Raw genomic sequence first — 23,330 nt, forward strand, 5'->3', positions numbered from 1 at the left:
CATTTGTATGTACACGGACACACTGACGACTGTGTGTACATGGAGACACTGATGACTGTGTGTACATGGAGACACTGATGACTGTGTGTACATGGAGACACTGATGACTGTGTGTACACAGAGACACTGATGACTGTGTGTACATGGAGACACTGACGACTGTGTGTACATGGAGACACTGATGACTGTGTGTACACGGAGACACTGACGACTGTGTGTACATGGAGACACTGATGGCTGTGTGTACACGGAGACACTGATGGCTGTGTGTACACAGAGACACTGATGACTGTGTGTACATGGAGACACTGACGACTGTGTGTACACAGAGACACTGATGACTGTGTGTACACGGAGACACTGATGACTGTGTGTACATGGAGACACTGACGACTGTGTGTACATGGAGACACTGACGACTATGTGTACATGGAGACACTTATGACTGTGTGTACACGGAGACACTGATGACTGTGTGTACACAGAGACACTGATGACTGTGTGTACACGGAGACACTGACGACTGTGTGTACACAGAGACACTGATGACTGTGTGTACATGGAGACACTGATGACTGTGTGTACATGGAGACACTGATGACTGTGTGTACACAGAGACACTGATGACTGTGTGTACATGGAGACACTGATGACTGTGTGTACATGGAGACACTGATGACTGTGTGTACACAGAGACACTGATGACTGTGTGTACATGGAGACACTGATGACTGTATGTACATGGAGACACTGATGACTGTGTGTACATGGAGACACTGATGACTGTGTGTACACAGAGACACTGATGACTGTGTGTACATGGAGACACTGATGACTGTATGTACATGGAGACACTGATGACTGTGTGTACACAGAGACACTGATGACTGTGTGTACACGGAGACACTGACGACTGTGTGTACACGGAGACACTGACGACTGTGTGTACACAGAGGCACTGAGGACTGTGTGTACACAGAAACACTGACGACTGTGTGTACACAGAGACACTGACGACTGTGTACACGGAGACACTGACGACTGTGTGTACATGGAGACACTGACGACTGTGTGTACATGGAGACACTGACGACTGTGTGTACATGGAGACACTGATGACTGTGTGTACACGGAGACACTGACGACTGTGTGTACATGGAGACACTGATGACTGTGTGTACATGGAGACACTGATGACTGTGTGTACACAGAGACACTGATGACTGTGTATACATGGAGACACTGACGACTGTGTGTACACAGAGACACTGATGACTGTGTGTACATGGAGACACTGACGACTGTGTGTACATGGAGACACTGATGACTGTGTGTACACAGAGACACTGACGACTGTGTGTACACAGAGACTTACTTTTCCTTGATGGTGCTGGCCTCCTTATACACCCTGTCCAGCTCCAGCTTCTGCAGTTCCTTCCTCTTCCACTGCACTACTGGAGTGCTCTGCCCCTTCTTGTGGTGCTCTTCTATCTCGATCCTGGACGTACACATTCACACGCATACAGCCAAGAAAGTTAGCACTTCACAGTCCACAAACCTGAACAGTTCTTTTCTGTTTTTTTCTTTCTTTCTTTTTTGGGGGAGGCTTGGAGTGGGGGTGGGGTAAAGGGATTATGGTGAAACCTGAAATTTATTGTCTCCCTGTGACATAAAATTGTTTCAAACCTGAAAGCCTTCTGGTGTATCTAAACTGTTTCAAGCACTTTTTCCTGGGGGTAGCAGTACAACAGCACAGTCAAGAAGTTAAAAATAATGCATGCAAAATTTTAATTTTCTTCCTAAACACTATAGTAACATATCACTGCAGGGTCGTACTCAAATCAAATCATGTTGTCTATAAATTTTCTTCCTTAACCATTAGACTGCCTATATGACGAGATAACTCATCATGGCAAGCATGTATGCTTTGCTGCCACGAGATAACTCGTCATCGAAATATTCAGACTTTTCCCTGGTTTGCATTCACTTCGTTGACAAAAATAGTGGTAGCTTTAGCCTGGGGAATCTTTCTAGATTCTATTCATAGCTAGAATCCCCATCTACATCATGAAGCAGTCCTTTATTTGAATGTTTTGGTTGGGTCATTGTCCCAGTGCTTGCCTGACTTCTCTCCTCACTTGCTCAACAAAATGTCGGACTGATGCCATGCTCAAGACATGCGATCGTGACGAACTAAATCAACCAATATTTCTTTCTTTAGCTGATGCTCAGAAAGAATTGAAGTGTAAATTCGAAGGAGAAGACAGGACGATTTGATAGAAAATAAAGGGAGCAATCAAGAGAGTGGCCAAGATGTGACTATCAGTGAGTGATGCCGGCTGTACAGATGTTAGCAGACGACAGAACATGACCGAATTATTAGCAGGACACAGTGTGAGCGATATTCTTGGCACTCAGCCAGCGTGGTCTGATGAGAACTGGATAAAGTGACCGTGCGAGAGGGGTGAAGAGGATGGGGTGGAGACTGAGGGGGTGTGGCCTCACATCCATATTATCACTTGGAGAATTGGAGAAGTGACAATGTATTGTGTATCTCTTAAAAAAAAAAAAATATATATATATATATATATACATATATATATATATATATACATATATATATATTGTGGTTGTTCTAGTATGATTTTGTGTTTGCAGATATCCATTTGTCTAGAAAATATGATATTTTTGTGCAAGTTACCTGACTAATGTTTGTAATGAACAAGTTGAAAATGTGACAAAAAACAAAACACTGATTTCAAAACAACAGCATGTCACTAAAAATATATAAAATGGGAAAACATGTGTTTTGTTTTCTTTACTCGTTTACCTTTCAGAAAATATATACTTTTATGGGTCTTTCTCCAATAACAAAGAACACAGAATTTTTGGAAAATTTATACCTGTTTTTTGTGAAAAAAAAAAACCCGGCAAATAGATTTCACTTAAATTTTAATTTCCTGGCAGCAAAAGGGTTAACACTGCAACATCAGTGCAGGGTGGCACTCGAATTAAATCATGTTGTTTATAAATTTTCTTCCTAGACACTACAGCAACATATCAGTAGCACTCAAATCAAATCATGTTTATAAATTTTCTTCCTAAACACTACAGCAACATATCAGTAGCACTCAAATCAAATCATGTTTATAAATGTTCTTCCTAAACACTACAGCAACATATCAGTAGCACTCAAATCAAATCATGTTTATAAATGTTCTTCCTAAACACTACAGCAACATATCAGTAGCACTCAAATCAAATCATGTTTATAAATGTTCTTCCTAAACACTACAGCAACATATCACTGCAGGGTGGTACTCAAATCAAATCATGCTGTTTATAAATGTTCTTCCTAAACCCTACAGCAACATATCAGTGGCACTCAAATCAAATCATGTTGTTCACAAGCCCAGCAAAGAGGGCCTGTCAGGGCTGGTCAGGGTGGTACTCACTTGAACCTCTCATCAGCCACAGCATACACCTTGGCTTCATGCAGATGAGGCCACCCCACCCACGTTGTCTGGCCCAGCAGCTCTGACGCCAGGTCTTCCAGCCTCTGGTCATCACACAGGTTGAAGCTTCAGTCAGTGAATGAGTGAGCAAGCATGCAAACGTGCGTGTGTATGTGTGTGTGTGTGTGTGTGTGCATGCGTGAGTGTGTGTGTAAATGTGTGTGTGTGGCATGGGAACGCACAAAACATAACAGAATAGAATAGAATAGAAATTCAATAGAATAGAGTAGAACAAAATTTATGTAATGAAACCTTAGGGTTTTTAAGTCATGACACAAAGATAAAAAATGAAAATCAAATTGTAATGTACTGGCACAGAGTACAGCAATTTTCTGAACACTGGTTGAACATCATTTCCTAAATTAACCAACTGGCTGTGTTATTAGATTTTTGTATATCCTTTTAAAATATTTCACAAAGAGACAAATTTGACACAATAAGCAAGGAGATGGATTTCATCTTTGAATTCTTTACAACTATGTGTGCATGTGTGTGTGTGTGTGTGTGTGTGTGTGTGTGTGTGTGTGTGTGTTGTGCATGTGCATGTGTTTGTCCATGTGTGTATGTGCATGTGTGTGTGGATGCATTTGATTACCCTGATTCCCCAAGAATGGCCTGATATGGCCTGCTGGAAATGCCCTATTTCATCCTGCGACACACATTGTGCGTTTACTTTCATTTTCACTTTGAGCTGTCCCATAATGCACAGAGGTGGAAGTACACTGGATACTTCCTTCCATTGCTGTCATTTTGATGCTCAAAGTGTGTGATCAGTTGTGTAACTTCTGAGCTATGAATGATTTTAAGTTGATTTTTTGGACAAAAATGGCTGAGAACAATTGTTTAGACTTCCCTTCAATCATGGCCAACTGTTATGTTAAGGTATCTATATTTTCAGCTGAGTATTCAGAGGATGAACACATGAGCATACACTGAAAAAAGTAAAAGTAATTTTTTTTTTTTTTTTTTTTGGTAATACACACAGCTTAAGACTTTTCAAAAACATGTTGGGGTTTTTTTTCAAATCAATTTTATGATTAACCCCTTCACTGCTAGTACGTTTTGCTATGGCCTATGCTGAGAAAATTTTCAGAAAAACAAGAAAAACACGCCAATGATTTTAATTTGCTTATATTTCAAAAAGTACTGAAGGTAAGTGCATAAAAGTATATATCAAATGAAAGGAAAATGAACCAAGATTTTGTTTTTGATACTCACATGTTCAAATAATGAGTCAATCTGACAGAAAAATTCCATAAAATGCATTAATAAAAAAAAATTGGGACTGTCATTCCACCATGTAGGTGCTACAATATCAACCAGGTTATCAACCTGTCTTTCTTGTGACTGTTGTGATCAAACACACACACTGTCTAGGCTGAGCAACAGTGTCCAGGTGCATAAGACTCCAAGACAGTCCACACAAAGAATGAAAAGGGTGTACTCACCCAGGATCTATCGCCAGTAAAAACGCTGTGTGTGGTACTTGCAGAAACAGTCTTCAAGACACAGTGCTGGTTTGCTGGGGCAGTCTGGGCAGTAGAACCCCACATCCTTTCTTTGTCCTTTCTTCCAGCAGACTCTGCACCTCCTTTGTGGCCAGGCCTTCTGTGGGGTAGGTGGGATGAAGTGTCGTCCACACAAGACAAACAGCGTGGTCATCTTTAGCAGTGTCTTGGTCACCAAAAATCATGGCACTAATTACATCCTTCTGAAGTCCAGGAGTGTACTGCTGTTGCCTGCTTTTTTTGTAGAGGATGTGTGCATTCAGCATGGCAATTTGTAGAAAATGCACACTCAGCTATTTATACCACTTCAGGGTTTTCCTTGTGACATCGTAGGGCTGCAGCTGTTGGTCATGATAGTCCATGGCACCCATGTTTTTGTTGTAATCCAGAATTGCTGGAGGCTTGTTTACTGCCCTTTGGTCTTGCTGCTGCTGGTCTTCAGCTGTAGGTTTGTGGCAAGTTGTCAACTCCAGATGATCCAGGATGAACATCATGATCATCACCATGCTGCACACCTGAAACACATTGCATAAAAGACTTAGTTTGTTGGGTTTGGGGTTTGTTTTTTGTTTTTTACATATAAAAAGATCATGAAATGGTACCATTTTATTTCTGATTGTTTTCAGAAGCTGAAATACAAACACACACATACCTACCCCACCCCCCACCCCAAACCCCCAAAACACACACACACTGAAACTGGTTCATGGTATGCCACACCCCCTTCATTCTCTCTTTCTCATACAAAACAAAATGACAACACATCACACACACACACACACACACACACACACACATATCTACAAGTGTTGAATTTACAAAGTAATTTAGGCATACAGTTCTATGTATCATTCTCTGATTTCAGTTTTATAAACATCATCTCTTCCCCCCCCCCCCCCCTCTCTCTCTCTCACTCTCACACACACACCACACAACAACAACAAACCAATACACACTCAGGAACGAACACAGAAAGCTGCAGGCGAGCGACACACGCTGTCATCAACAATGAGCCAGCCAGCAAGCCATGCCCCCCTGGGCTGTGATGGTCAGACACAGTACCCACGTGACTGACTCTCTCTCACTCACACACACTGATCAGTGACTGACGAAGCCACTTACCACAGCTAACACATTCAAAACACACACAATGCAGTCATATTCATTGTTACAACAAACAGAAAGCAAATAATAAACTGACAAACCTCGTAAACACCCACCTGCATCTTGAATCAGCTGAGCTTGTCTGTCTTCAGTTTCGTCAAGCAACTGCACCTCCCACCCCCCTCCACTGTCAAAATCAGCGTCTTCGGCATCAACTTCACGCAGTTCTGTCTCATTCAGTCCACAATCTTCATCTCTACTGTTTGCATCGCGAAAGAATTCTTTCAATACAAGTGCAAGTGTTGGGGTTTGTCTGCGTTCAGCCATGGCTTTGCAAACACAACTTGAGCTTCGTACAAACTTGCAAAACTTTCGCCATAAATATGGCAATCCAATAAATAATTTTAGCTTATGGAACTCAGGAGATAAAGAGCTCTCAGGGGAGCTAATTTAATGGTTAGCAGACTGTATTTTCTGTAATGCGGGACTCGAAACATAGAACGTTGTAACATGACGTACGGCGCACGTCAACACAGCATTGGTGAGCGACATTTCATGATGTACGCCGTACGTCAACAGCGCAGTCAAGAGGTTAAAATGTTCCCGGAAGTACTTTTATCTAACACAAAGTTTGCATATTATGAGCTGTCTTCTGTCAGGGGGCATGTGTGTGTGTATATGTGTGTGTGTGTGTCTGTGTCTGTGTGTGTGTGTGTGTGTGTGCATGTGTGCGTGCGTGTGTGTGATTGTGTGATTGAAGGTGTGTCTTAGGGTGTGTGTGTGTGTGTGTGTGTGTGTGTGTGTGTGTGTGTGTGTGTGTGTGTGTGTGTGTGTGTGTGTGTGTGTGTGTGTGTGTGTGTGCATTTGTAACAGAACATCTGTTTAAGTGTCTAAGCGAGTATGTATACAAGTATGTATACATGTGCGTGTCTGCATTTGTATGTGTGCAAGGTGAGAAAATGGGAAACAAAAAGAGAGAGGGATATATTAACAGATATATATATAATTGAGAGAGAAGAAAGAGCACTGGCAAGCAACAGTAAACAGGCAACTGTGTAAAAGAAATTCTGAGATAATTTTTCAAAAGCAACAGGGAGAGAAGAAGAGAAAACAGAAAAGTCAATAGAGAAAGAACAAGGCATATACAAAGGGTAAAGAAGGGAAAAGGACTGTCAGGACAAAAGTGAGACTTAACAGACAAAATCTCAAAAGATTACCACACAAAATACTAGCATTTGTACCCATCTTCACCCACTGATGATTAATGCATGATACATCTCAAGGCTTCAGGAAATGAGGAAATGTCAGATTCAGAATGCAGACCTCCACACATTTCATTGTATGGATCTGCAGTGGAGTCAGCTGATTAAATCCTAATTACTGTCATTTGGAAAAGTATTCACACCTCAAACTTTGACTAAAACCTCACTTGGATTCCCAAGAGCATGTAAGCTTAACATAAGGCCGCTGTGTGGCATTTTTGATAGAGCAAGCAAACAAAACATGCCCAAGGTGGACATCACTTGGTGATTTGGCATTTAGATATTAAATTTTAAAGAAGATAAATGATCCATTGACACTTAATGGATAGAGGCACAACATGAGACAACAATTCTCAGAAAGGTGGTACTTCAACTTCTTAATATGCAGGTCACGAACAGAAGGCAACAGACCAGGGTGGATCACCTGACCACTTACCCTCTCCGGCAGATCACGGATGGACAGCATCATGTTGAAGCCTCGGCTGTTCATCTGGAACACCTTCACCCCACACTTGTCCAGCCGGTGCTGTACACACACACACACCACACCAGGAGATTGTTGTAATTAACAAGTGAAAATCTGATAAAAACAAAACTGATATCAAAACAATTGCATGTCTGGAAAAATACAGTTTTGCATTCTTTATTCATTTACCTTTCATAAAATATATACTTTTATGGGTCTCTCTTAAATAACAAACCATGAATAATTTTTAGAAAATATATACCCATTTTCTGGAAAAAAAACCCTGGCAAATTGATTTCACTGAAATCTTACTTCCCAGGCAGCGAAAGGGTTAAAGATTAGTTAGAGACATGTGTGAAATAAGCTGTCAAAATTCTCCTTCAGCTGGAATTCCATATACATGATACCAAAATGGCAACAGTTTTGTAATGAAACCCTGATTCATAAATCCATATAAACAAAATGGCAACGAAACAGCACAGCAGCATACTACCTTTTCTGCTATGTTTTGAAATGGCACCGAACCACTCAAAGTTTATTGCAAATCAACAGTGGTCATTGTTGCTGATTTGTTTGTTGGTAAAACATCGGAAACTCAAACACACCCACACCCACACACAAGCTTACACACAGTGACATGCAAACACACACACACAAACACATTTTGCAGAAATACTATTTGCCTAGTTTGTCACAGAGATGTGTATGCTCTCATATATAAATTCAGAAATTATCATAAAGTTGTTACAGATAGTTCTGTTCTTGATGATGGAAAAACAGCAGCAGCTTTTGTAATACCGGAATGGAACTATGAAAAAATGTATCAACTGAGCAGATTTCTCTTTACTGCTGAACAAGTCTGCATTATAGGAATAAAAAAAAAATACATAAACAAGTGAAAAGATGGATGAATAAAGAAAGAAAGAAAGAAAGAAAGAAAATAATAAATAAGTAAATAAATAAATAAAAAGTCTCCATATTCATAAAGGGTAACATGAAAAAATTCAAGTGGGTCTATTATTGACTGAATAAACAACAACCACTTGTAAGTATCAGTATCAGTATCAGTATCTCAAGGAGACATCACTGCGTTCAGTCAAATCCATTTTCGCTACACCACATCTGCCAAGCAGATGCCTGACCAGCAGTGTAACCCAACGCGCTTAGTCAGGCCTTGAGAAAACAAGGACAATAAACAAATGAATAAAGAAATGAATGAATGTATGAACAGATAAGAAAAACTTAAAATCTTGCAAATAATGACAGTTAAATTCTACTTTGCATGATACAAAATCAATGTTGCATGCTCTTAATCTCAAAATTTTAAAAAATCTTGGGTCAAGGCCTCCCCATTTTGTTGATGAAACAGACAAAACAGCACAGACTGCTCCATGGAACAAAACCATGTTTCATGCTGGTGTTGAAGCTTGTATCAATGGCATGCCAGTGCTGTTTTGTGTTGATGGAATCGGCAAGTCAGTTTACTGTTTGCACGATTCATGTTGTGTCGGTGCTATTTTGGTGCTGTGTATATTGAATTCCAGCTTTAGACAACTGTGAAAGTAGTAAATGGATGTAACCTCTGGAAACACCTGTGACAACAGAATGAGCATAGTGCAAAACAGAACTCAGTCTACGACACAGAGTCAAAGACAGAGACTGACCAGCACCGATGTACACATGCTGATCAGATAACCAACACTTTCAACATGACTCTATTCAGGCATGAGATTGGGAAATTGTGACTGAGTCTGAAAGGTGGGGCCTGGGGGCTGCAGAAGGCCCCCAGTGGGGGTCCATGGGGCAACGCCCCTGTTGGGGGTCTGGGGGCGAAGCCCCCTGAAGCTGAAGGTTTTTTCTCAATTTCAAACCATGAAATCTGCACTTGCGGGCCACCAATGCTGCTGAGGTATTCCACCCCACAGAAGACAAAAAATCAGTCCAATTCTTCCTAAACTGAAGTATTTTTGCTTCCAAACCTGTAAAGTCAGCCTTGGGGGCATGATTTTCAAAATCTTGTCTCGTGTGTGTGTGTGTGTGTGTGTGTGTGTGTGTGTGTGTGTGTGTGGTTTCAATGCAACTATCTGTGTGTATGTGAGAATGAGAGACAGACAGACAGACAAAGAGATTGAGAATAGGGGTCGGGCTGGACATGGGAGGAAAGTGTTCAAGTTCATGTATGTGCACTGCTTTAAATACAACTCCTCTGTGTTAAACTCTTTGTATGAGTGAGTGAGTGAGTGAGTGAGTGAGTGTGTGTGTGTGTGTGTGTGTGTGTGTGTGTGTGTGTGTTTCAAGGAAAATGTTATTAGCACACAAGTTTGCACTGTACCAATATAACTGACCACCTGGTCTCTTCAGCTGTAGTCTCTGTTCCACTGACAGGCATGCCTGTTGGTTGAGAAAAGAAAGGGGGAAGGGGAATGACTGGAGGGAGGGAGGAGGACCCCCCCCCCCCCCCCATGTGCATGTCTATGCACTGCTTTCAAATTCAATAGATCTCTCTCTCCCGTCTGTGTGTGTGTGTGTGTGTGCGTTTTCAATACAACTCTGTGTGTATATGCAAGAAAGAGACAGACAGACAGAAAGAAAGAGGGAGAGAGGGACAAAGAGACAGAGAGAGAGGGGGGAAGGTGGGAGGAAAAAGTGCAACTGAGTTTGTATGTGTGCATATATGCACATTGCTTTAAATACAATTCTGTGTGTGTGTGTGTGTGTGTGTGTGTGTGTGTGTGTGTGTGTGTGTGTGTGTGTGTGTATGTGTATGTGTGTGTTTTCAATCTCCGTGTGTGTGTGCGTGTGCTCAGTGAAAGGGAGAGTGTGTGTGCGAGTGTGCGCGTGCATGTGCGTATTATTAAGCTCGGTGTGATTGTGTGAGCGCTCATAATATTATGTGTGCACATGTGCAAGTGTGAAGGAGAGAGATAAAATAAAAAATAGAATATGTGTATATGTGAATTCATTCATGTATTTTTTTTTCAAAGTGTGTGTGTGTAAGTGCGTGCATTCAATTCAGCTCTATGTGTGTGTGTGCATGTGTAACTTTGGTAATCTAGCCGGCTATAGGTCTCAAATCTAAATACACTGACTCTTGCCATGAACTGTTTGTACAGAAGCTTTGGCTGTTTTCAGAAAAGGCACCGAGGTCAATAAGTTGCTACAAAGTTTCTGTTTCAATCACAACAATGTTACACAGTTGTGCATACAGTTGCAAACTTGGCAGCCAGCTTTTGCTGAATGAACAGAGGGTCAAGCAGATGTACCCATGACCCTTGTGGCTTGACAGGGATGGAGATCCGAGCACTGGTTTATCTGTGCCTGCCCGAAAGTTTGTGTGTGTGTGTGTGTGTGTGTGTGTGTGTGTGTGTTATTGTGCGCGTGCTCACATGTCCGTGTGCATGTGCGCACGTGTGTGCTTTTCACAGTGCCTTAGGAAACTTTCGGGCTTTGATTTTGGTGCTCTGACAAGTCACTGGATCGCCTCTCAACGGGTCAACAAACAACGCTTTCGAAAGAGCATTCCTTTTTCAGTTTTGACAGATCATCGGTCAACGATATAGAACGGCCCATCGGCATTTTTTTTCTTTCTTTTTTCTTCTAGAAAAGGGACGCTCTGTTTTTTAATTTTTAATGCAAATGTGAAAACAGATTTCCGTGCCTAGACTGAAGAGTTGCACCCATACAATCTGACACCAATCCCACTTGGCCTTGTCCGCGGTGTCAATTTTGTGAATGGCGTCGCCAGCAGTAAAGTTATTTTTTTATTCTTCACTTCTGTTTTCACGATCTCATCTTGCCAGACCCAGTTCCACTATTATTCACTCCTTTATCAATCTCTGCTGCAAAAATCCTCTAATCCTTTGTGAGTTTTCTCATTTTGTCAATGACTGAAGATGATGGACAAAATTAGGTATCTTTGCAAGTCATGAAGCCTGCGAGCTAGTTTTGTAATCCCGACCGAATACGGATAAGCTGAATGATGACAGAGGAGCAACGCAACACTTATTCTCAATTGGATCGCTTATCCAAAGATGGGGTATTTTAGCAAACGCTGTGGGTCTGTCTTGTCGATCGGTCGGACAACATTCGTGCAACCTTCGTGGGTCGGGAAAAAACCTCACCCCCACTCCACCCATCCGATTTTCTCAACGGATTTATGCGAATCGCAAAAATGGCCTCTGGTCGGACTATAGTCGGAAAAATCTCATGCCTGATATTAGATCTACCTACTGGCAATGTTAGAATTTCATCAGAGTGGGGCTCATGGTTAAGATTAAGGATGAAGCTCTGGAAAAAATATCATTGGGACAGAGTAAACAAAAACAAAACAAACTGGTAACTACCATAGCTACAACATGAACAAATCACAAGACACATCCCTGCCCTCAAACTGGCACATATACTATACCATGGACACCAAGAAACACACCCTGTACACAAAACATTGCTTATATCTGTAATTACTCCATGAACATCATGAAAAGACACACCTCCCACAAACCTTTCGCCCGCAAATTACACAACATCAACAGACACACCCCTCACACAACATCCCCACCCCCGCCCCACCCCTTCACGATGGAAACAAAACATTTTGTCCAGAGGGCACTCACACCATGGGGGATGTGTTTGAGGGTGGGGAAGCCAGGGAAGTAGACATCCAACAGGGTGTCCCTCAGCAGACCTTTGCGGATCCTCTCTGGCTCCAGACAGAAGTGGAACTTGGGGATCTCACACACTCTGCAACACAGTTTCCAGGGTAAAAGAAAAGTTGCCTGTGTTCGAAGTGTAAAGAATGATGTATGTTTCAATGGTGTGTGGTGTGGTGCAGTGTGGTGAGGTGTGGTGTATGCTGTTGTGTGGTGTGTGTGTGGAGAATGAAAGAGTGTGTTGTGTGTGGGAGAGAAAGAAAGTGTGCATGTGTAAGTGTGTGTGATAAAGAGACTGCATGTGTGTGCATGTGCGCATATGCACATATTCAATTTTAAGTATATCACGGCAGTTTATGCCTTGCACTTTAGTTCCAAGCAGGCAGCATTTACTTATCTGAAGACGAAAAACTGAAGTAACGAAACATCTTTAAGCTCTTGTAACTCCAGACCCAAGGAATAACCCACAGCCGCAGAACAGAAAAATGACTTGCACAGAGTAAAGCCATGCATAGTGTGTTGTAGAATGGGACAGCTAGGTAATACGCTGCCTGCCACTGACCTGGCCACAGGCCACTTGCTGAGAAGGGGCTTGAGAAGATAAGGAGAGTGGGAATAGTCAGCTACAGTACTGTTAGTTGTGGCATCCCGGCCATGTGTTAGTTCTCACACTCACACAACGGTGCCAGTGTGGTGTGTCTGCGAATATTTGTATTCACATGAGGGAATCTCTCTCTCTCTCTCTCCCTCTCTCTCTCTCTATACATATTATTTTTATTTATACACACACACACACACAAGCAAAACACAACAATACATATATACACATGTAGACATATACATAATTATATACACATACATTTATATACATACCAGTACATTATATATCAGTATCAGAATAAGTGCATGATCCTGATAAGACAAATTAACTTTGGTGAAGTATGTGATACATCATAGAGATAAAAAGCACGACAGCAAACCAAACCCAATCATACATCCCCTTCCCACTGTTTGACACACACACACACACACACACACGCACGCACGCACACACGCGCGCACACACACACACACCTTTTATATTTATATCACCCCACGCCCCTCCTGACACACATGACTATATTCCTGTTCATTGTGCAAGCTGAAATTCGCCACTTTTTATTTTTTATTTTTTAGGGAGGGAGAAGTGAGTGTAATTTTTTTTTAACAGGTTCCAAAAAGTGACATGCTGAAATATGGAAAACATGAGTGAAAATGAATGACAAAGCACTAATGCACATTTGTACAAAACAAAAACGAACCAAAAAAAGTTAGAGAGAAGGAGCGTGCGCGCGCGCACGCACACACACAGATGGAGGGAGGGAGGGAGAGAGAGAGACAGAGACAGAGAGAGAGACAGACAGAGAGACAGACAGAGAGAGAGAGAGAAGAATGTAATATTCACACATTAACACACCAAAAAATACATTTGATGTGCTTGTAGCATGCTTTGTATGCAGAATGCTTGTAACATGCATTTGGAATTATCATTATTATACCATTTACTTTATAAAGAAATAATGTTGTGCATGTTGCATGCCATAGACATGAAGTGCTTGTAACATGCATATATTTACACACACACACACACACACACACGAACAGGAGGCATATGCACATGAAATGACAATAGACCACGCAAACACCCACACACACACACACACACACACAAAACACATGGATGCATGCATTATTGTACTCACCAAATGGAGCCATTTTATGATGTTGATTATGTAGTTACTCCACTGACATATCACAATGTTAAAAAAACTCACTGACTACTGGCTCTCTGATAGTCCCAGCACCATACATGTTCCTAACAACTACTTCAGCACATCAGGTATAGACTTCTGAACTCACCTGCTGCTCAAAAAAAAAAAAAAAGTTTCATCCACCCAGCGCCTGTGTTCCTTGTGATCTATAACCTGTGTTTAAAGCTTTGTTTTAATCTGCTTTAATTCCACTTTCCTCCTGTTACAACCCAATACCCGTCTACACATTATTTCCAAATGTTATATATGGAAATGTGTTATACTGTAACTTACAATAATAAAAAGCTTAATTTTGGAATATTTTTATATCTGCAAGCATATTCTACCATATACAAAAAGTTCATACGGATGTGTATCTTTAGATTAAACAAATTGTTTATTTGCACTCCACCACCACCACTACCTCCAACACGCACGCACACACACACACACTCACACTTGAGCTAATCAACACTGCTATGAAAAGTACTACGACTTTGACTACCGCTTCCACTACCACCACAATTGCAACTACACCTAATGCTGCTGCTATTACTGTTGCTATGTTTCTTAACTCTTTTTATTTTTCTAAATATCAAATGTGACTTTCTTCTGCGACGCTGCTAACTAGAACGATTATACACATAAGTCACCACCAGTTCACTGCTATGACTCAGCTTCCTGGCACAGTGCCAGTGTGCAACATCTGTCTGACCTGCCTCACAAAGCCCTTAAATCATCAGTTATTGAGTTAATTATAATTAAGTCACTCACATACGCGCTGCAGACACCAGCTTTTGTCAGGCGAAAGACAACACCTGGAGCTAGAATCGTCCCTATTTTTTTCCACAAAAAAACTGATGCACACTTTTTATAGATCCACAAACACAGGCAATTCAACGCATGACCGCACAGCCAAAAGACTGCAACAGTCAGGGAAAGTTGTGACCTAGATACAGCGCGCCGCGTGAAGTGCGCTCTGTGGCTGAACGGGTTAGGCAGGAGGCCACGTGCATGATATAAGGAAGCCAGGACTAAACGTGCGATTTCGGAAGAGGGTGAACTGCTGTGATGTGCCTTCTTTATCAAAGTAACTCTGCTAATATCTGAGGCATATAAATCAACAATAAAACTTAAAATGAACTAAAACAGTACCTTTTACATCAACAAAAGTAAAGGTGGCACCCTTCAGACAATTTGTTCTTCAAAATTACACCTGACAGTCCACTGAGAGCATTAGGATGCATTTCCATGGAATTTCAGTTCCTCTACACAAATCTAGGAAAAACACTCAGATGGCCAGCTTTCACACAGAAGAGGACAGACCTGAAACAGACCATTTCTTTCCAAGATGAACACTTACTTGGCATGGTTGACAGCAACGTCGGGGAAGGCCCCAGGCATGGGGGAGGGATAGAAGCCCTGCAGTTCTGGAGAATGCTGGTACATGTAGCAGGGCCCATGGCTGTTCCGCCGTCGCTCTTCTGGGCTTAGCAGGTGCTCCTTGCTGTGTATTGCTGCCAGAAGCCGACGCTGAGCAGCAACAGAGAACAAAGGTAGAAGTGCAGGTGCCAACTTTGTACAGATGCTAACTTTTTTAGCAGCTGATGCTGACATAGAACAGTGCTCAGCTTTCTGTGACTTGAACTGCAATAGAGACTCTAGTGTTTAAAATGTGACTGTACAGATCTATATAGAATTAAAGTAGGTGCCAACATTCCTAAAAGCAAAACAAATGGAGGATGAAATTGGGGCAACAAATTCATATTTTTACATTTAAGACGTGTGTGCACAAATGTGTGTATATCTTGTGACCGTTTGACAATATTCTCACTGTTTTCACTAAAATCATGGGCAGACCAAAAAATTAAATAACGAAAAAGAAAGCCTACAGAAATGAACACTTGAAAAAAAAAAGGTCTTACCAGTACACTAGTTTCACTTTGCTCAAGTGTTCAGATTTACAAGCTAGCGGCCTGTGAAAAAATACTTCTGGATGGCACAGTCAGACCCCTGACAGCATTGCAAAACAGAAAGAAAGAGAGAAAGAAGGTAGTAAGTGGGAACTGCAGTGAGCACAGAGCAGAGAACAGACACTGACCTCATCGATGAAGGGGATCAGCACCACAGCCTCCCAGTCCTGCTGTTTGCCGTTGAGGTCTGTCTGGAACTTGAGTGGGTAGTAATCCAGCACAGGGGAGGTGTCACTCGTCATCAACTCCTGCACAACACACACCACCTTTGTCACACACTCCATACTTCAACAAAGTACACACAGCAAGTTTTCTGTGGCACACTGCAAATTCATTTTAGGTTAAAATGTCAGATCTGTCATGTATTATTTAGAAAAACCAAGTCTCCTTGCTTTGTAATAAAATGTCACTGGTGCTTAGAAAACACAGCATTCAAACATCTGAGTTTCAACAGAAAATGTCTGTGTTTAGAAAGCTAAAACACTTGAACTGTATAACCATACTGACTTCAGATATTTGTCTCTTTTTTTTTTCTTTCAACTCCATCATTCTCTCTTAAGCAGGGTGAAACATGTATAATCAGTCAACAATTTCCTGACTGCACATTTATAACATGCCTTTTGAAAAACAGTTAATAATTTAAACTGCTTAGTCTGCACTTAACAGAATCTTCATTGAAAGAACTTTTTTTTACAGGCCCTGATAGTGTACTATGCTCAAACTTTCCAACCCTACATTAAATTGTTGTTGTTGAACATGCTGAAATACTGCCACTGCGCATTAAAATATGTGTTCATTTTACATACCTTGCTCAACTGACAGAAATCATAAGATTGAAGCTAGTCATCATAAACAAAAAAGGCGAATTTTATTTTTGAAAATAATCAAACAATAAATCATTTGTGAAGAAACAAGACATTGACATAAAACAAAGGGATGACCTGCATAGGTTCTGGGAGCAGTTCCTTGCTGGCAGCAGGGAGCACAGCCATCAGCTGTTCAAATGGTCGGAACGGCTCTGACATGTCAAAGCGAATTTCCATGCTGCTGAAGTCACGGACGTCGCTAATGAAAGGGGCGTAATGATGTGGGTAGTACCTTCAAGAGAAACAAAATCATAAGATACCAAGGAGAGCCAACTGGTGCAAAATAGATAAAAATCTTAAAACTGAGCAGCATTTTTTAAAATGGTATATAGAAGGAATACAGATAATTAAAAACTTGATTCAAACATAACACAACATAAAATCAGAACATGTAAAAGACATGACCCAAGTCAACTACGATAAACAAAGAGAGAAAAAGAGAAAGGCAGACTAAAAGCAGATATACCATTGTAAAGAAATATTAAAACAAAAAACAAAATAAAACAACTGGGTACAAAGGATCTAAACTACTGTCAGCTGAAGATTTCCCTAACAAACTTTTTTTTTTTGGGGGGGGGGGGGGGAGGGTTGCAAACTGTCAGACTTCCAATTAATTTCACTTGGATGCTCACAATATCCATAAGCACCAGACTTGCTAACAGCAAAAACCAATAAGTTGAGAATTCCATGTAATCATAAAACAGCGTAAAATAAGAACAAGCCATAGACCCATATCACAAATTGACCACAAATGCCAAAAATTTGATATACTTCAAATCAAAACCTAAACCCACACTGAAAAGCCAGGACAAAACCCAGACATGACAGAAAGAGGAAAGCTGTGTTGCCACAGTGCTCACCAGCTCCAGGACTGCACACCCTCATAGTAATAGAGCAGAATCCACTGGATGGCACGCACATACTCAAACGCTTGTTCCCTCAGTACCTCTCTGTCACAATGACCAACACAAGGGATTCAAAAATGTACAATAACAGGGACAGTTATACTGTTCGTATTATCGTTAGGACATTTCATTTTGATGCACACAAGTTATTTTTCACTTGAAATTTTTCCTTGATTAAAAAGAAAAAAAAATCTTTTGGAGAACACATGAAGCATACAGTCACACAAATAATAAATAAAGTAAGTATCCAGTTACATACGTATGGTATTCAAAAGGAAGATTTATGAAAGTACATAATACTAAGAAAATAATCAATGGAAATTCTCATTCTTTTATCACATTTCAAATGTACACAACCTGCTTATTACTGACACAATTTTATGACTTAAATCACTGAAATTCTAAGATTTTAAAATGATGATTTTAGACTATCCTCGCATGACTCTGAAATATAGTATTATTTTGCACGGATAGTTTGATACAATACTGAAGAGAGAAATAGACAGAAAGAGTGACAGAGAGAGACAGAGATCATGTTTATTACATGACTTTCCTTCATCAGAAACTACAATGTGTGTAACCTTTGAGAAAATGGAACATCATGCCAACAGGAACAAGACATTAAAAGAAAAAAAGAAAAGAAAAGTAAGGAGGAAACTTTTTTTTTTTTTTTTTTAAACAACAAAAAAAACACAGATGCTGCGACTGCTCTGATCATAGTAGAATTTTCAAACACCCTGTTATTTCTCCTTTCATACAAAAAGCAGCAACAACAAAAGAGAGAGAAACTGAATGATAACAAGACATCTCCTTTCATTAACACTTATACTAATGTGTTTTCACTTACGGTGTCACATTATCATATTCCAGCTTTGTCATGTAGTAGTTTCGTTTGTGTGCACTGAACTCAGCATCAAATGTGTCAAAGTCCTCGTCAGAATCCAAATCACCTGTGTCCAAACCTTGTGAAACCAGGTGTGCTGTGAACAGTATCAGAGCATATTTTTTACATTTTTTATTTCTCCCTTTTTCTGATATGAATCAAACAAATCCAACTATAATAAAGGAGGATTCATAATGCATGCAAAACATACACCACTTTATGAAGCCACATATAGTGTGAATAATAACATAGTAGAAGTAACCATTTTTAATTAAGCCCTTTACTGGCAAGTATGCTGTCACCGGAGACAGACGGACCTTACAGGGCAGGCTGTCAGTCATCATTCTTTATTTGAACTTTTTCCTCTGGGCATTCTATTACTTCTGTTCAGCAGTCAATTGCATCACTAAAAAAGACAAACACGGCCTTCAAGACTCACTTGTGATACACTTAAAAATTTTTTTAAAAATCTTATCGTCAAAATGTGTTCTGTATTTGTTATTATAAAGCTTTGGGTTAAAAAAAAAGAAAGAAAAAAAGAAGAAAAGTCCTAACCAGATTCAAACCCCGCGTGTTTGGGTGGGAAGAAACTGTCTTACCCATTACACTATTGTGGCTCCTCAACTGACGTTCTAAAATTTAATATTTGAACATACTTTTTTAAAGGGCGATAAATCAATTGCGGTATTCGCAGTGAGAACGCTATTTAAAGGAAATGTTCTATCTAAAATTACGTTTAAATAACATACTAACTGTGACCCAACTAGTGCAGACTCCGGCAGGGGTCTGACATTCCTGCCTGTGCAAACTACTATCCGCCTATGCGGAGAAAATGAAAGTACGGCTGATAACCTCCCGGAAGTAGGTAACCTCCCCTTTGTCCCGCTGGCTAGCGCCCTCTTTTGACAGCAATATGCCATCACCAGCGCAGTAAGCAGGGAGAACAGGAAGCAGGGAGGACGGGAGGGTCTTAAATTTGGGTCACGGTAAGTATGTTATTTAAACGTAATTTTACATAGAAAATTTCCTTTTAATTACACATACTTAACCGTGACCCAACTAGTGCAGAATAGCACGACAAGGTGGAGGGCTCGCCTGTTCTACTGTCTGTGTGCTGTGATGGCCTGTTGTGCAACTACCACAGAAGCGATGCCTCTGAAGCCATCATCCCGTAGGCGTGCGACGTCTCTCTGGTAGAAGTCGATGAGCCATCATCCCTAAAGCGACAGATGTCCCTCAAGTAGAATGCGACGAAAGTAGAGTGTAATGTGTCACCTAAGGATATTGGTGCGTGCAAGGAAGACGGAAGTCCGCAGCCGTATTGTGGGGGAGGTCTGTGGACCACAGCTGTGCTGATAAACGTAGGGCAAAGAAAATCGGGTCGGTGGGTTGAATCCACACTTTACTGACAGCCCTTCGAATCAAAGGAAGGGAAGGAAACACGTACCCTTATAGGGTTGTCTCATTTGAGCGCGGTTGAGCGTCAGTGCAAGGAGGTGCACATGTGGTTTGGTCTGATGATTCCACATCGGATGTGGGCCGATAGTGGAAGTGATTTTTGGTTTTGAAGGAAACTGTGGCACGAGACAGAGGTAGGTGGCCATGTTGGGCTTGCCTTAGGCATGACAGCCAGATCTGTAGAGCTCCTCCATGCGAACTGACAGGCAATGGGCGCTCCCCCCACCACTTTTTTGTCATTGCCAAAAAATGACAGCACTGGTATGTTGCCTATGCACAGAATGGCAGACATTTGGCAACAAAAGACTTGATGTCCCTGGTGCCTCTGGGAAAGGGTTGTGTAATTGCCCAGGTAGGTATCATCACAAAGGGGCTTGCGGAAGGCTTGGTGGCTTCTCTTACCTGAGTGTGGCATGTTGGAGCCACCTGCAGATAGTTGTCAGTGGTCAATGGCTGGGTTGGATCAGGCTGTGGAAGTGCATTTCATGCGCCCACAGGTCACTCAGTCTCATTCTGTGGTGGAATACCAAATGGAAGAGGGTTTCCATGGGGAAAACTTTTTGCTGAAGGTTCTGTAGTGAAAAAGGGGACCAGATCCACGACAGGCCTCTGGCTGTGTATGGTGCGCACTGAGTCTGGGATGGAGTGGGGCGGGGGCAGGGAGGTAAGTGGCTCAAGATGTGTTGTACTGGCTATGCACATCAAAGTACTGATCTGACATACGTTTCCAATATGGCCAACTGCAAAGTGAGAGCTGTATTATCAGTGGTTTCGTAATTGCAAAGGGAAATCATTTGCAGCTTAGCCTTTCATGAATGACTGTGTCTCTCAGACTGGAAGTCAAATTGCACTGGGACTTAGTGCTGTAGCCTTGGGCCTAACTAGCCATTGGGATCCGTCCTAAGGCCCTCTTGATCGAGGGACCGGGGATGCAACTTAGGCAAAACACTCTCTGCTGGAAATTGTGTAATCGAATTCCAGCCCAAATAGTTGGGACAGCAGTTGCCTCCTCTGCTGTTCTGATGGTGACTGTCGTACACAACTGATTATCATATATTGTTCCTAGGAGGACACCAATCAGCATGGGTAAATCAGGAAACAGCTGCTGTGTGCTTGAGGGATGAAGGTGTCCACCATGCAGGTTATGTTGCAATGTAAGGGAGCCGGAGAGAGTTGACGGGGTCTTGTGGTGCAACCATGTGTCTGAAAGACATGGTGCTTGCTTCTGAAGTGACAACAAAGTCATCCTCTGACAGGTCCTTGACTGAAGACTGGGGCTCCATGATGGGATAACCTGCCTAGGCTAGAAACCCCTGGAAGTGTCTCATTGGAAAGACAGTGCTTGAGAAGAGTGGCCATCTGTTACCACAGCAGTGGTTGTGTGTTGAGGCTGAAGGATCGGGTAGGGAAGACCCAAGTGCAGAAAGTGCTTTCAAACACCAATTGTTTGAGATGTGATGTTGGATCTCTGTTCAAGCAAGGTGATGGGGCGAACTGATGTGCTTGAATGCAGCATCTGCCGTGCTGGTATGAGTGGGCAGTAAGGTACACCCCTGTGGCTAATGGACGGTTCGTTGTGCTCTGTGAGACGCATCCGTCCTCGTCAATAAGCCTTTCTCCCAAATGTAGAGGAAAACAATTATGACCCAGGCCTTCTGCTACTAGAGAGGAGTGGAAGAGATGGGCTTAGGGTGATTGTCTTCTGCCCAGTGGGCCGATTTTGGGTCCGCAAAAATTTTGGGAATCAAAGATTGACACCCCTTCATGGGAAGGCTGGCTAGGATGTAGGGCCCGTGTGGAGCTGTTGTCACAACCACAGTGGTGCACACCAAAGGTTGTTGTAGGCAAGGGGGGGAAGAAGGGATGCCTTACAAACTGGGGAGGAATGAAGGGCATATGTGTCTGGAGTGGCAATTCTAAGTTGGACTGCCTCATCCCTCCTTGTGCCAAGTTAGGGCATCTCCAGCCCTATGCTTGATTGTTGTAGGCAAATGAGTTGGGTTGCCTTGTCCCTCCTTGCGCCAAGCGAGGGCATTGTTAGTCCTGTGGGTGAGAAGGGGGTGTGTGGGTCCCTAAGGACCAGCCACTACTAAAATGTGAAGGAGCATACATTCAGGCGTGAATGAGGCAGTTTTGTCTGTGAGTGCAGTCGTCCTCCGAAAGCAAGGTAGGGATGAATTTATGAAAATGAATACATACATGTACAAAGGGAATACAAACTTCCATCAACTCAAGTACTGATGTCAGAAATATGCCAATGCCAAGGGATCGAAACACAAGAAATAAGCGGCTGTATAAGCATATGTGTAGCGTGCACAGATATAGCCAAGTAAATGGGTAAGTGTGCATAATCAGTAATGGAAAGGAATCTGTGTATGCACCTAAATATGAGATGTACATACACATATGAATAAAGTGCAAGTACGTAGGCGCAGAGAGTTCAGGGCATTGTGGACAGAAGGCCGCAAATGCAAGTGTGCCTATATTGCTATGTAGGGAATCCCAATGAATAGATGTCAATGAATAGAGATAGAAATATAATTGTACATGTTAATAAGAAAGTTGTCTGAACCTACCCCATAATCGCACGCGCATGTGTATTCGGAGGGATAAGTATACATCTATAAGTGAAGAAATGTAGCACGATATCTCATAGATATATATGCATATGTGTGTGTATATATATACCTATATACACACACACACATATACATATACACACACATATATACATACATATATATGGGCTTTTGTTTTTTTTGTTTTTTTGTTGTTTTTTTGTTTTGTTTTGTTTTTGTTTTTGTATAGATATATATATATATATATACATACATATACATATATACAGCTATATATAAATATATATATATTTCGTGATTGTTGATTGTGATAAAAATCAAAAGGACATAAGGGGAAATATTGTGATTTATTTCCTGTTATTGTGTATCACA

The 23,330-nt window shown here is 41.5% G+C and overlaps 1 protein-coding gene across 4 annotated transcripts in view; it reads right to left on the reverse strand.

The window, feature by feature from the left end:
- The window catches only part of LOC143287529 (5'-3' exoribonuclease 1-like), a 107,416-nt gene that overhangs the window by 61,935 nt on the left and 22,151 nt on the right, over positions 1-23,330 (reverse strand). For all 4 annotated transcript variants that reach the window (XM_076595575.1, XM_076595577.1, XM_076595576.1 and 1 more), the window contains exons 12-20: positions 18,886-19,018; positions 17,994-18,083; positions 17,209-17,365; positions 16,396-16,515; positions 15,658-15,827; positions 12,469-12,595; positions 7,826-7,915; positions 3,456-3,559; positions 1,376-1,498 (exon numbers count right to left, since the gene is read on the reverse strand). In XM_076595575.1, coding sequence (XP_076451690.1) covers positions 1,376-1,498; positions 3,456-3,559; positions 7,826-7,915; positions 12,469-12,595; positions 15,658-15,827; positions 16,396-16,515; positions 17,209-17,365; positions 17,994-18,083; positions 18,886-19,018 — 1,114 coding nt within the window. The remainder of the gene's footprint in view (positions 1-1,375; positions 1,499-3,455; positions 3,560-7,825; positions 7,916-12,468; positions 12,596-15,657; positions 15,828-16,395; positions 16,516-17,208; positions 17,366-17,993; positions 18,084-18,885; positions 19,019-23,330) is intronic.

Source organism: Babylonia areolata, chromosome 11, assembly GCF_041734735.1.
Source record: "Babylonia areolata isolate BAREFJ2019XMU chromosome 11, ASM4173473v1, whole genome shotgun sequence".
NCBI lineage: Eukaryota > Metazoa > Mollusca > Gastropoda > Neogastropoda > Buccinidae > Babylonia > Babylonia areolata.